This window comes from Rhipicephalus microplus, chromosome 1 (genome assembly GCF_043290135.1).
Source record: "Rhipicephalus microplus isolate Deutch F79 chromosome 1, USDA_Rmic, whole genome shotgun sequence".
Taxonomy (NCBI): domain Eukaryota; kingdom Metazoa; phylum Arthropoda; class Arachnida; order Ixodida; family Ixodidae; genus Rhipicephalus; species Rhipicephalus microplus.
Genome location: NC_134700.1, coordinates 138063953 through 138077564, shown reverse-complemented (window position 1 = coordinate 138077564; position 13612 = coordinate 138063953). Strand labels below are relative to the sequence as shown.

The following is a 13612-nucleotide window of genomic DNA, read 5'->3' as shown; positions in this document are numbered from 1 at the left end:
TGGTCACTGAGGAAAGGGCCATGCTCTTGGCTGAATGCAGCGTCATTGCTTTGCGCTCAAGGACGTTCGTGCTGCAAGCAGCTTAACGGTGCGTCCAGCTTTTCAAGGTGATACACAACCACGCCACATGATACTCGTGACATCCATACCAGCAAAAGCACAGCATAACGACGTGGAAGTGGTCTCACGACCAACCAGACAATAAGAACGCAAGGCCAAATGGAGGCAAGAGCAGTTTACGCGGCCTAACTATATCCGAAGAAGATAAGACGTTAGAAGCCTAACACACATCTCGCGCTGCTGCCTGTGTGTGCGTGTTCTATGTTTCTAACGTGCTATCGTCTTTGCACAGTTTGGACGTGTGAAGTAAATATTTGAACAAATTTTCGCAATAAGATGCCATTTAAGTGCAGTTTATAGCACTAATTTTCTGGGCAACGCAAGGAAAGAAAAAAAATGACTTCTGTGCAAACGAAAAGTGGTTACAATAAATTAGTTCGGGTCTTTGAACGATCGTTCGGTGCGATTTCGTTTGTGCGCCAACTGTTGTAAAATGTTCTGCTTTCGCGTGTAAATATGATACCAACATTACATTGTCTGATTTTTCTGCTTGTGCGCCCTATAGACACTGTAAACAACGTGTTTTTTCTGATCGCGAAGATCACACGAACACTCAGTTCAGTTACAACCATCGCTTTGCAAAAGTCAATGCTCCCCAAATGGCCCCATTACTTCAATGGTCCACTAATTGAAGTGAATCGGCGCTCATCGAATGACTAGGACGAGCTTTCAAAAGTGGTCGATCACCGCGCCACCACTGCAGCTCCCGCTGCGTGCGTCCGGCAGAGAGGCGTGGTCGGGCCACTGGAAAGTGTCCTACTGCATAGCATAGCCTTGCATGGTATTGTTTATGCGCCACAGACAGTGGAGTGGATATGTGAAAAGCAGCGCCGGCCCTAGCATAGCCATACGGAGTATAGTATATTATAGTATATTATATTATACTAAATATAGTAATAGAAAGTATAGTGAAGCATAGCTGGGGATGATAAAGAGACGTTAAGGTGAGAATGAGTGATGTGAAAGTGATGAGGAAAGAAAAATAGGAGGCAACAAGAGAAATCATGACTTAGGCATGCTGAGAGAGTATAGCATAGCAAGGCGTGAGAAAGTGAACGGAGGGTAAAAAGGAGGGATGTGTGGGACAGAAGAAGGGTAAAAAGGAGAGCCAATACACGAAGCTATAAAGAAAGAAACAAACTCGAAAGAAAGAAAGGAAGAAAGAAAGAAAGACAGAAAGAAAGAAAGAAAGAAAGAAAGAAAGAAAGAAAGAAAGAAAGAAAGAAAGAAAGAAAGAAAGAAAGAAAGCAAGAAAGAAAGAAAGAAATCAGCTTTGGCCACGTGACGGCGCTTGCTTGCCAGCTGCGCTCTTTACGCGTCCAGCCAGGCTCCCTCAGTTCCACTCCCATATCCTATCAATGTTGTTTATTCCTGACGTAAAACAATGCCATTCGGTGAGATGTTTGATCAGCCCTGTTTTCTAGCTGTTAAAGCAGCGGTGATAACTGAGCGACGATGATGACAAAAACAAAAGAAAATCGGCCCCGCATCTGCATGTGATCTGCAAATGTCGTCGAAAGACGATAGTCTTGCGTGTGGAAAGAGTAAACAAAACATTTATTTGATGTTCTGCGCAAGAAAATCAGTGAATGGTATTCTGTAGGCGCTGTGTTAGAGTGCCTACACGGAGGCGAACGAGCGGAGGCGAACGAGCGCATCAAATGATGTCACACGTGAGACATGAGCGCCATCTCGCGGTTTCCTTGAAAAACGAAGCGGGCGGATCTGAGACGGCGCAAACGTTGCATGGTCAGCGCAGCGTGATAAACGCTACGGTCCTTAGAATTACTTACGTATGCATATTGTAGTAAAATACGCACATACAGAATATATACTAGTTGTTAGGGAGCCTCATATACGCGCAATAATTGTTTTTTAATTGACGATTGCACAAATATTGTCCCGGGGTGAGAGACTGAATGAAATAAATATATTTACAAAATATACAGGGAGAGTCAGAGGCAGCTGCAGCCAAGATGGAAGAACAGCAGCAACAACAACACGAGCACGGTCGCTTTCATCGTCTTCGTCGTCTATGATGCTCTTTCGTTGCCGATGTCTTGTACCAATATGAACGCCGAATCTTGAGCAACATTTGTGGGCGCTGTGGATAGGGTTGGCCGTTTGGGGTATCGGCTGGTGCTGTTTCGAGTACCCGGTACCATCAAGAGTGGACAAACAGACACAGACAGACAGACAGACCAAAATTTTCGCGTCGAAGCTCCGCGAGAAAGACTATCGTCTTTAAAAAGCGACAAAACAAAAGGTCGCGTTTGATAAAAAGCAAAGCATGCTGTCAATCCGCGTGCGTGGCCTGTCCCACGTGGCACGAGTGACTAATTCGACGGCAGTGTTATCGGCGCTCCCGCTGAGGCCTGCCAAAAAAAAAGAAACATTGGTCGAGCATATCGCGGTGGGCCATCAGCCTTGCCGCACTCAGGCGTGCCGAAAGGCTGCGCTGATTGTGCTATCGGTCACGCGGCGTTTTTAAATTACCCGAGATAGTGCGCAGTGAATGAGTACAAATAGTTGCCCACATATAAGGCGGACTTCATGGGCATAGGGATATGTTTTTGTGCTAAGTTGCTTCTGCATAAAAAACTTACTTGTGGATTGCACACCGTTAAAATATACCAAGTGAAGATACCGCTACACGAATACAGTGCCCTTATATTAGTGGTAAATAGTGCTGACTGCATTTTTTCAGCGTTTAGATGGAAACCAAATAATACAGGCTTCCGCGTTTTGTCGCTGACAAAACGTCCGGTCTTGTTAACCGATGTCTCCGCCGGTGACGGCTAACATCGCGGGCGAAGACCTTCGTGAATGAGACCGGACGTTCTGTCAGTGGCTGAGCGCAGCAGCCTGCATTATCAACAGAGAAAAAAAAAGAAGCAGTGAGACATTCACCTGCCTGCACGTGTCGGCCCCACTGCTTCGTGATATCAGCGCGACAGTGGTGTATGCGAAGACTCTTTCTGAATAGGCTTTGTTGGAGGCGTTCCTAATTGAGAAGAATAAAAAGGCTGTAGCTAAATTAGATGGACTTCTTGCGTTTTATCTCCACTGTGAAACGAGGTACAGCTGACTGATACGTTGGGGCAACTTGTCGAAGCTGTCGTCGCCTGTGCACTCGTGCTTTTAACTGACAGCGCAAACGGGCGACCATTCACACTGTGGCCACTGCGCTGCTGTGATTGCATCAGCACGTCTGCAAGAATTCTTAATATGGTGTTACAATGAAAAGGAGCGCTAATTTAATGAAGGGAAAAAAGAAACCATTTAAGTGATCCAGCGTAGCCCGTGAACGAAGAACGCGGCACTTTTCTGGCTTTGCTTGCGGATCAGGCTGTCATTTTTTTTTTCTTCTTCATCGGTGGCCCCTTATACTATATAGCCTGAAAACTTCGATGTGTAGTAAGTTTACAGTACATGCGAGGAGGCATCGCACTCATAAGTGTGGCGCAAATCTGCTGCAAAGAAAAGCCTATTTTGGAATATATACGTCCAAGCATTGGCTTTGCCTCTCGTACACCTTGGCCCGACATTTCCAAATGAGCGCCAAGTTACATAAAAGCGGAAAACTACTTTTGTCGCCACATGCCATCTTCACAAACAGCGTGGCAGTCTTTTCATATAGAGGATAGATACGGAGGTGCCGAAAAAAAAATCGGGCCACGCCTACTTCCAGAAACATCCTCTCTCCGTGTGATTGGGATGGCCGGAGAGAAACCCGCAGTGCGTCCGCCATCTCGGAGGCCGTGGCCATGATGCAGTACTTCCCTTCACCACTCGCAGATGTCGGCACTATCTCCATAACAAGATATCTGTAGAGGGCGAATGTGGGAAAGATATGAGGCGCGTTTGTGAAATCTTGCGCACGTGCGTAGGTGGTGCAGAGGTTCAGCGTCTGGCACTCGTCGTCACCGGCAGAGTGATCGACTTCTGTGTCATCCAGGTCAACGAAGCTGTTTCTTCTAGTTTTTCTTTGTCATCTGTTCACGTACGTTTTACGACGTCAGTTCCGTGGCGGAAATTATGTCAGTGATTTCTTAGTGGAGACAAGCATAAGTCACGTTTTTATTAAAACTGCTTGAATTGTCTGCAAGAAAACATTTGAAGGGGCCTTGAAACACTTTTTAAGTGACCATGGAATGTATTCACCAAAAGTGCCTATTGCGTCACGAATTCAATGCTGCGAAAATTTTAAGAATCCGTCCAGTACGAGCGGAGTTACAAAGATTTGTCACACGCTGCGATCTCATTCTCTCTTCTCTCGTGCCTACAAAAGCGCTCGAAGCTGAGCAGGAATGGATGGCAGGGGTAAACGAAATACGTCACGCGCGCCTCGTGACATTGAGCACTTTTTCTTTGTCTTCGCATACGCGGCTTTCTCAGTGTGATCGCGCATGCACGCGTAGACAAATGACGCGTTCCATAGCAATCCTCATCACGACTGAGTGCACCATGTTGACATAAGCCAAGGGTTGATAGATGGCCTTTTTTGAGTAATTTTTGAGCATCTTTCATCATCTTCTGAGAGATGAGAAAGCAAGGTTTAGCTGATTGATATGATTCATTGTGAATTCCAGCACGCGTGCTGCGCTGTAATATTTGGCTCGCGTGTTCTCGGGTCGTCTATTACCATTCGGCAGAGTTTTCTGACCACGCTCAAAAAGTCTCGCAGGGCCCCTTTTAACAGCAAACGCGATGATAGACCTAACTAGAGTACCCGATTGGCTAATTACAAAGAGACTCACAGACTATCAGCCCCGCCGAATGTCTGTGCACTTCAAATAGTATGCGGGGTGCCACAGACAATCACGAGTTTTTTCTTCATTCGATAACGTTACGAAGGTGAATTCTGGACGTTCGTGCTTCTGAACAGCGAGCTCAAAAAGATGACTTTTATGGTAAATATTGTACAAGAATGACCTAGATAAAGCCATTTTATTCTCGCCTGCACGAACTTCGTGTTCTTTTTATAAAACTTCCATCCTATACTTGCTTGCACGTTACTTTACTCACTTCAGTTCAAAGCACCTTGTACACGCGCAGTCGTGCCCTGTCCAAGAATCTGTCGACCAGGTCACCTCGTCACTTCTCCGGATTCCTCACGTTCCGTCTCTCCAACAGCTGCCTCGTGAAAGCACATGGGTTCTTTTTTTAACTTACGTACTTGATTTTCCGTCGGATTGAGAAATGCTTTCAGACCGACGAAACCGACGCCCGCTTAAATGCCCGACAGCGAAGTCACACCTTTGACGATATACAGCCCTTCGTGGAAATGTCGCCTCACCTGAAAAATCTGTCTCAACTATGTTTCAGTTGCAACCTTACAGATCTATTCAGACTCTTATACCATTTTATACGTTGCCACGTTCAAAATACTGCAATTTCCGCTCACTTAATTCAGCGCTCTAGACAAAATAATCACTGAATGAAGAAATGCGTTATGTATCCTATAGTTATGAATTTAATTTCGTCGAATTTTTTTTTTCAAGAATAAGTTGATTTTTTCGGTGGTTTTCACTTGCGGTACTTTTCACATCTCCTGTATGGTGTGCTCGTTAGTGTTGTGCGCGTGTTTTTCACAGATATGTTCCTAGTTGTCTTCTTTATTTTTTATTCTTAAAAGGCAGAAGAGAAGTCTTCGTTCCATCTCGGCTGTTTCTATATATGCAATAGACGGAAAAATTACGAAAACTGTTCATTCATTTACACAACTCATGTTTGCTGATTTCATTGAAGGCATAAATCTAGTGTTCTCCTAACTAATAAGTTCTAAGTGTAAGCAAGTAGAAGCAGCTTTTCTTTTTTTTTCTTGCAGAACAAGTGACGTCCCCGTCGTTCTACCTTACTATATAAATGATGGTTCATAGTTTGTATTGCGTAACATTTATGTTTCTGACTTCATCTTTTTGCACATATTTATTACTGCCTTATAAAACATTTTAAGCCATACACTTTGATAAGTACATGCTATTCAAAGGTTTTTCTACTGAAGGTAATTATGGCGAATATATACATAACTGCATGCCCCGCCTAATTCAATCAGCTCCTCCAAATCAGGACACGGATTCTGTCAATCGCTTTATCCCTGACGTACGGCCACGTAAACTAACTAGTTATATTGTGGTTGTTTTTTTTCTGCTAGACATCCCAGAAGATCTCAGTCATGACCTTTGTGAAGGTGGGCTATACGCACCACCACAGAGACAGTCTCTGAAGGTGGCCTTAAATCTCCAACAGGGCTCTAACTTGAATATTCGACATATTCTGGCCCCGTGACACAGCATCTACAGTGCGTCACGCGCCATGAAAGCACTCCTGACTTTCTTGCAGCCCACAAGACTGAATGAATAAAACTTTTTAAGTAGTGTAGTTTACGTGTGTGGCTGTATGCGACATTTGTTTATCACTTTATATGTCATAATCACGGCCTAGCAGCTAGAGTAGCATGCCAGGTGAAAAGCCAGACAAACATCTCCACCTACTCATTGAAATATTTATGCCTTTCTCTCATAAAAAACATGTTCATCTGCATTGTGTCATTCGCACAGAATAAGGCGAACATGATTTTATTGGGAGAGGCAATCATATTTTCTTTTGGTTAACCTTTTTGTTTTTCTCTCACCCTTTCTCTCATCTCTTGCAGTGGGCTCAAATAGGCTGCAAAGACATTTTCTTTCAATACGACGAAAAAATTCATTCTCCTAAAGTCAGCGCCTCAGTGTAAGATTCAAACGCGCTGATCGAAATTATACGGCAGCTCCATAAGCAACTTCCGATGTCACATCAGTTATTTATTTTTCTGTTACTGTGATAGCAATTATATGGACTGACTCGGTGGATCTTCGCCGTCCCCGCAGTGCACCGTATGGAGTCCGAATCGACATCAGCGCCGGCCGCATCGTTTGTTCTGCGCGCCCGTGAAAGCACCCGAGTGCTGGGGACGAGCTCGGGTACCTGCAAAGAGCCCGCTACCTCAGTCCCGCGAGGGGCACAGTGGATAGGATGGCCCCGCGGGGGACGCATTGCTTCGATGATCCGTCGAGCAGTGAGGAAACCCACCAGTCTTTTGGTGCCACTGGAGTAGGGCGGAGGACGTGGGCTGCGTCTCTCGAGCAGAAACCTTGATCATAAGGGCTCGGTCTTAAACGCTATCAAGCGCGTTAACTCCATAGACCTCACAAAATGGCTCATATAGACCTATTACATGCTTGTATACAGTGGTAGGCGCCGTCGACATACCGTGGCGCTTGTGGCGACGCAGAGTTCGCCCAGCCCGAAGCTCACCACCGCCCTCTCTGATTTGTGATCACGTGACAGATCAGCGGTCACGTGACAGGTGGCACAGCAGCTGCAAAGCTGCCCGCGAACACCACGCGAAAGGCACCCCAGTAATGGTCACTGAGCAAGCCCCGCAATGGAAGGTCCCCGTGTCACATGCATACGCGCCACGACTGAGCATAGCACATGAGAATTGGGCATGAAGTGTATCATGGAATGAGAAAAACGAGAAGAGCACGAGCGAGTAAGTCACCTAGGAAGAAATGTACAATATGTAGTCACTCAAAGTATGCACCACGCGTATAAGGAGAGCCTGATTTTGCGGACAGGTCAGGATGCGAGGTTGCCGGAGCGGTAGGTCGCTTGTGGTTTGATGAGCGAATAGAAGGGCGTTGTTGCGTCACATGCATGTAGTACGTGGTACATGTTCCTACAGAGAGAGCCGAAGAGGCACGAGCCGCAGGGACAGCTTGTAGAGGCCAGCAAACGAAAGCGGTGGAAAAAATTGGCAGTGGCTTAGCTCGGCTACGCCAGGGTGTATATACATATAGCGTGGGTTACTGACAGGTGGACGGAAGAGCAGCCACGCGAGGAGCAATAAGTTGCTAAGGTACTGATCGTTGAAGTCCTGAGATTCTACGCATGCTCTCTCAGGCGGTCGTTCAAACTGTGACGGGTCTGTGCAGTATTCACTCAGAGATCAGGCTGTAGGCAGCAGCACCATCACCGCACTAGTGTGGGTATTTGTGGCCGGCGGCGCTCATACAAATGTACGCAGCGGCGCTTTTTTGTGAATGGTGTGAGCCAAATGTCGGGGAATAAAATGTGCTGAGGGCACTCGTAATATATATGTCATCCAGTGCACAGATGCAAAAAGCACACTGAACATTGCGATTACTTCTGAGAGGAACGCAATCTGCGATAAAAAGGCGTGTCCGTGCTTGGCGACTGTCTGCGTTGTCGCACTATGTCACGTTTCTTGTATTTTTATATGTGAGTGTTGAACTTGGGTTCCGCTACGCACTGCCATAGTGTGAAAAAATTCATACTTTGCTTCATGCATGCTGGTAATAAAAAAGAGCCACAAATTTCTTATTACTGGGTAATGACCTAAAATAACAACGAATACGCATCAACATTTTTGTAATTATTTCTTCATGAAATGGACTAAAGACGGTTGATAAGTATATTCAGAAAAACTACGTGGCTGACACTGATTTAGCGTGCTTGTTCTAACTACAACTTCAGTATAAAAAGGTAAAAGTTTAGCACGCACATTTCTTCTATTGATTGTCTGCATGACAGTGATGCAACACAGCTTCGGCCATAGGGTTGAACTTAAGTTCTTTTTTGAAACAAATATTGTCTGCTCCTACTGCCACAACACTACTAATACTAATACTGCCACAAAAGCACCCAACCTAATGCAAAAAAAGAGCGTGATGTTTAGCGTTAGATTATACAAGAAAAGTGCGAGGCACGCCTTCTGTATTACTTTTGAGCATCTGGATTTTACGAAGCATATAGAAAGGTAAACCCACTGGTGTGTCTGTACAAATTTGCCCAATAATGAAATTGCGCACAGCGACTCAAGTTCATCACCTCCATGTCAATCCATTTTCTGTTATTTTTAAGGGACAACTTATCTACCGGAGCGTCACAATTTACTGGACTGAAATATGTCGTAGCAGTGGCACCAGGAGCGGACAATAAAATGCTATCTCGAGCACAATTAAACCTCGTCGCATAACTGATAAACGGCGCCGCTGTTAGACTTCTTACAATGCAAAGCTTCTTTTATCAGCGAGTCGCTAAATGGTGCCCGTATACACAGCATTAATTACTCCTCCTGTTCGAGAAGATGCCAAATGCCCTCTACAATGTGCTTCAACTGCAAAGTGTCACCTGCACCGAAGTGATCCTGGTGGACGGAGGATACGACGACGATACACCGTACTCTCGGCAAGAGCACGAACTGGTTTCATGCAATGCATATCAGCCGAGCAAAGCCAAATATGTGGGTAGATTGGGCCATGCAAACGTGAAAGCTGTTAAGCGTGCGCTAACAGAGCGGGCCAAACTGCTTTTTGAGGATGAGCGTGACGTAGATGCACATACAAGCCGTATGTGGCTAGCAGACGACGCTGGGAGCCATTCACACACGGCGCGCTTAAGCCAGCGGCCTCCAGGCGGCGACTCCACTTGATCTCGTGACGAATGGGTGCGGCCACATGACAACAGAATGTCGTAAATGACATTGCTAACGCACTCTACCTACTACGTCCAGTGCTTATTGATGCATACATGCTCATTGGGGTTGTGAGCGTTTACTTGCTAGCATAAGTGGCCGTGCTTACGGGGAGCCGACAAATTGAGCCTTTCCCCGCAACGGTGGTCTAGTGGCTAAGGTATTCGGCTGCTGACCCGCAGGTCGCTGGCTCGAATCCTGGCGTCAGCGGCTGAATTTTCGATGGAGGCGGAAATGTTGTAGGCCCGTGTGCTCAGATTTGGGTGCACGTTAAAGAACTCGAGGTGGTCGAAATATATGGAGCCCTCCACTTCAGCGTCTCTCATAATCATATGGTCTTTTTGGGACGTTAAACCCCACATATCAATTAATCAGTTTAATGGTGAGCTGTTCAGGTTGGCAGTGCAAAACCAGGTGAGGAGCAGAAAGACCCACAGTGTCTGTGATGCTGGAGGCAGTAAAAAACAAGTTAGCGGCAGAAAGCTTCTGGAAGGGAGTGTGGGAGTGACCGGAAAAAGACTACCATCTTTAAAAAAATCACAGCACATCTTCGGAGTGAATGATGAGTGGGGCCGACACGTATCAGTTGCTCATGGTCCCAGTTCTTATCAAATACATGCCCAGCGCGCGAGCGACGGAACGACGTGCTACCGACGCCGCACTGTAGATAAGCCGAAGGCGGTGCTGCGCAAAAAAGTGGGCCCCAACATAAACACACGTGGCAACATTGATTGATTTATTTGTGGGGTTCAACGTCCCAAAACCACGATATGATTATGAGAGACACCGTAGTGAAAGGCTCGGAAAATTTCGACCACGAAGGGTTCTTTAACATGCACCCAAATCTGTGCACACGGGCCTACAACATTTCCGATGGATTGATTGATTGATATGTGGGTTTTAACGTCCCAAAACCACTATATGATTATGAGAGACGCCGTAGTGGAGGGCTCCGGAAATTTTGACCACCCGGGGTAACATTTCCGATGGAGGCGGAAAAGTTGTAGGCCCGTGTGCGCAGATTTGGGTGCATTTTAATGCAGCCGCCGCAGCAAGGATTCGATCCCGCGACCTGCGGGTCTGCAGCCGAGTACGTTAGCCACCAGACCACCGTGGCGGGTCACGTGGATATATCAAGGCGGTGTTCATATTTGTTACTTATGTACATTGCAACATTAGTATATCGATTGATCTATATACAAAAGACCATTTAGCAAATATGAGGAAGATATAAATAGATCTTGAGAATTTATTACAAGGCAGAAACTTTGGCCTCAGTTTGTGCACTCTGATGGCTTGCTATTGATTCTGCAAATGGAAAAATAGAAAGGAGATAAAAAAGGAATGAAGGTCATAATGATAAGGGGAGAGAGATGCGTATGTACGTGAACCACGATACGGGCTTTTCGAAAATCTATCAACTGCAAACGGTACTTCATACCAGATTTTCATGTAAAAAAGACGGAACGTTGGGTTGGATTGACAAAAATGTTATATTTTGTAGAAATGAATGTAAGTAAACTTTTCTATTGCCGTTTTGACTTACACTGAAAAGAAGCATGTGGTGTTTCGTAATGCTAATGAATACGAAGAACACTCAAATACTGTTTTAGTAAAACACTTTCATGAAATCACTGAATACCCTTCAATCATAGCAGTGAGCTCCTCCTGGCAACCAAAATTTAAAAACAGGGACACCTGACGCTGATGGTTTCTAGACTTTACCGTAGTGCCAGAACATGTAATCTATTCGACAGTTAGTATTTGTCGGAAAGATGGTCAGAAAAAGAACAAAGAGAGGAGATAGAATAAAACAAAAGGTAAAGAGAAGGCGTTCCACTCAAACTCGTTCAGACAGGTGGGTCAGACAGGCCAAACGTCCATTTGCGCTTTCACAGCCTCCTGCGAACATTTGGCTTGGACGATGGCGTAAGATTATTTCCAGAAAAGTCGGTCGTCGAACTTGTTAAGAAATCGAAGGGACATGTTTCATATAACACATCATATTCCTTAGCGCAAGCAATGTTTCCACCACCTCACGCTTATCGAGTACGCACGTTCCGAAGACTTGGATGATTTGACAGTCTTAAGAAGAATACTTTCGCCACTTAACTAGCTTGGTCTGTAATGATTGGACAATCAATGCGGTGTGGGCCTCTGCACGTGTAATCTCATCTCTTGTTTCTCGCCTTCCTAGTGCTTGTAGTCGGTGATCGATTCTTCCTAATAACGTTCACTGACTTCTTCGAGACCAGTGATCAGTACTCGAACTTGTGCGTGTCTTTGTTCCAGAAACGGCAGTACGACGTCGTATTCCACCAGTGGTGCATGTCTAGTATGACAGAACTCTTCTTGAAGTCGGTGCTGTGCAGCTTCCGGCAGAGTGCGCAGAAGTTGTAGTAAGTGAACGGCTTAATTTTGAACTTGCCTTTCCATCTGAAGTGCCTCTTGTACAGGTTGAAGTCCCTAGCCACTTTTTTAAGGTGAAGAGCCAATTGCCTCGGTGACTCGAAGCTTAGGGCGTCGATGTACGATTCAGGTGGCGCAGCGTCACTATAGTTCGCTCCACCATACACCACCGGAATGATGTCGTACGTCAGTGGCTTGAATAGCTTCTCTGTCACATAGTCCCTGCATATGCAGTTCTCGAAGGACAGATAGAAGAAATAGTCTCTTGCGAACATCTTGTAGCACGAGGTCTCCATTTTTCGAGGGCATTTATTTTCGTCGCAGTCTCCGTAGACGTCCACGTCGATGTACTTCCGCAGCTCTCGCACGTAGTGTTCTCGCTTCCCGGAAGTCTCGCAGCTGCTGACTGCCCAAGCTGCCATCTTGAACTTTCTCTGCCAGATGTTCTCCAGGGGATCCTTGTCATACGGCTGTTCAGCTGGCACCAGTTTCGTGATCTTGACGTAGTTGTCCAAGATATCCGAGTCGAGCCTGCACAAAACGTAGAGAACAGTCTCATTTCAGCGGCGGTGAACGCGAATAAATACTGAGAAATGCTTCAAGAATAGCGCAAAGCGCATCTGTAATAGCGCCTATTTATTTGTCCAGGAGGCCCGCGATGTGGCAGAGGGCTCGGGGCTCTCTGTCCCGACGTGAGAGATGCCCTCTACACCTGGGGTCTAGCCGAGTGTCCTTCATGACTCCTTTTTGGGTAATAAAGTTTCGCTACCACCAATGAGTTCACTCGTCGTTTAAACATTTGACTGTCATGAATATTCATAGATTCTACTGATATATGAATCATTGTTTATATAACGTTGTGAATCAAGAGAACGACGAATAAAATTGTTTCACGGGAGTGACCTGCAACTATGCCTCAAACAACGTCAAACGCCCAAAACACTGAGGAGATAAATCAGCTGGTAAGCTGCAAAACACCAAGATAAACGCAAATAAACCCTAAAGTAGCCATAGCATACTTTCACCATTGCCTTCCACTCCAGCGAAACCAAATGGCTTTGCCTAAATCAGCCTTTTGAATGCTTGATGAACCCGTCACCGTGATCTACAAGATATGTTCTCTTATTTCGAATCGTTCTTCTATACATATGATTTTAAACAGAATAACATTTCGTTGGCTACCGTGACTCATTTCAGAAGGTCGGGTGATCTCACACACACAATAGAAACGTCAGGAATGCTACGCTAGCGTATTTGCACAGCGTATAAACAGAAATGGAACGTTATTGAAATTTTTGAAATGTTACGATAAAAATATTTGAACTGTGGGCCTCTAGCACTAAATTGATGGGTGTAACGCCGGCGGGATATGAAAAATTGTAAAAAATAAAGTAACAACCATATGCAGTAAAAAAAGCGGGATGACATTGAAGGCACGCTGCTCGCAGCATCAAGTCTCAAAAATAGAATAAAAGCTCTTGTTAACTTTATAAAAAAATGCTATAAAATATTACACAACGAAAAACAGTGCAATGTTTATGC

General features: G+C 45.4%; 1 protein-coding gene across 4 annotated transcripts in view; it reads right to left on the bottom strand.

The window, feature by feature from the left end:
* Window positions 1–10881: 10881 nt before the first annotated feature.
* Window positions 10882–13612, bottom strand: part of LOC119178361 (alpha-(1,3)-fucosyltransferase C) — a 47007-nt gene continuing 44276 nt past the window's right edge. For all 4 annotated transcript variants that reach the window (XM_075887422.1, XM_037429559.2, XM_075887424.1 and 1 more), the window contains one exon: window positions 10882–12601. In XM_075887422.1, the coding sequence (XP_075743537.1) occupies window positions 11920–12601 (682 nt within the window). In that variant the 3' untranslated portion in view covers window positions 10882–11919. The remainder of the gene's footprint in view (window positions 12602–13612) is intronic.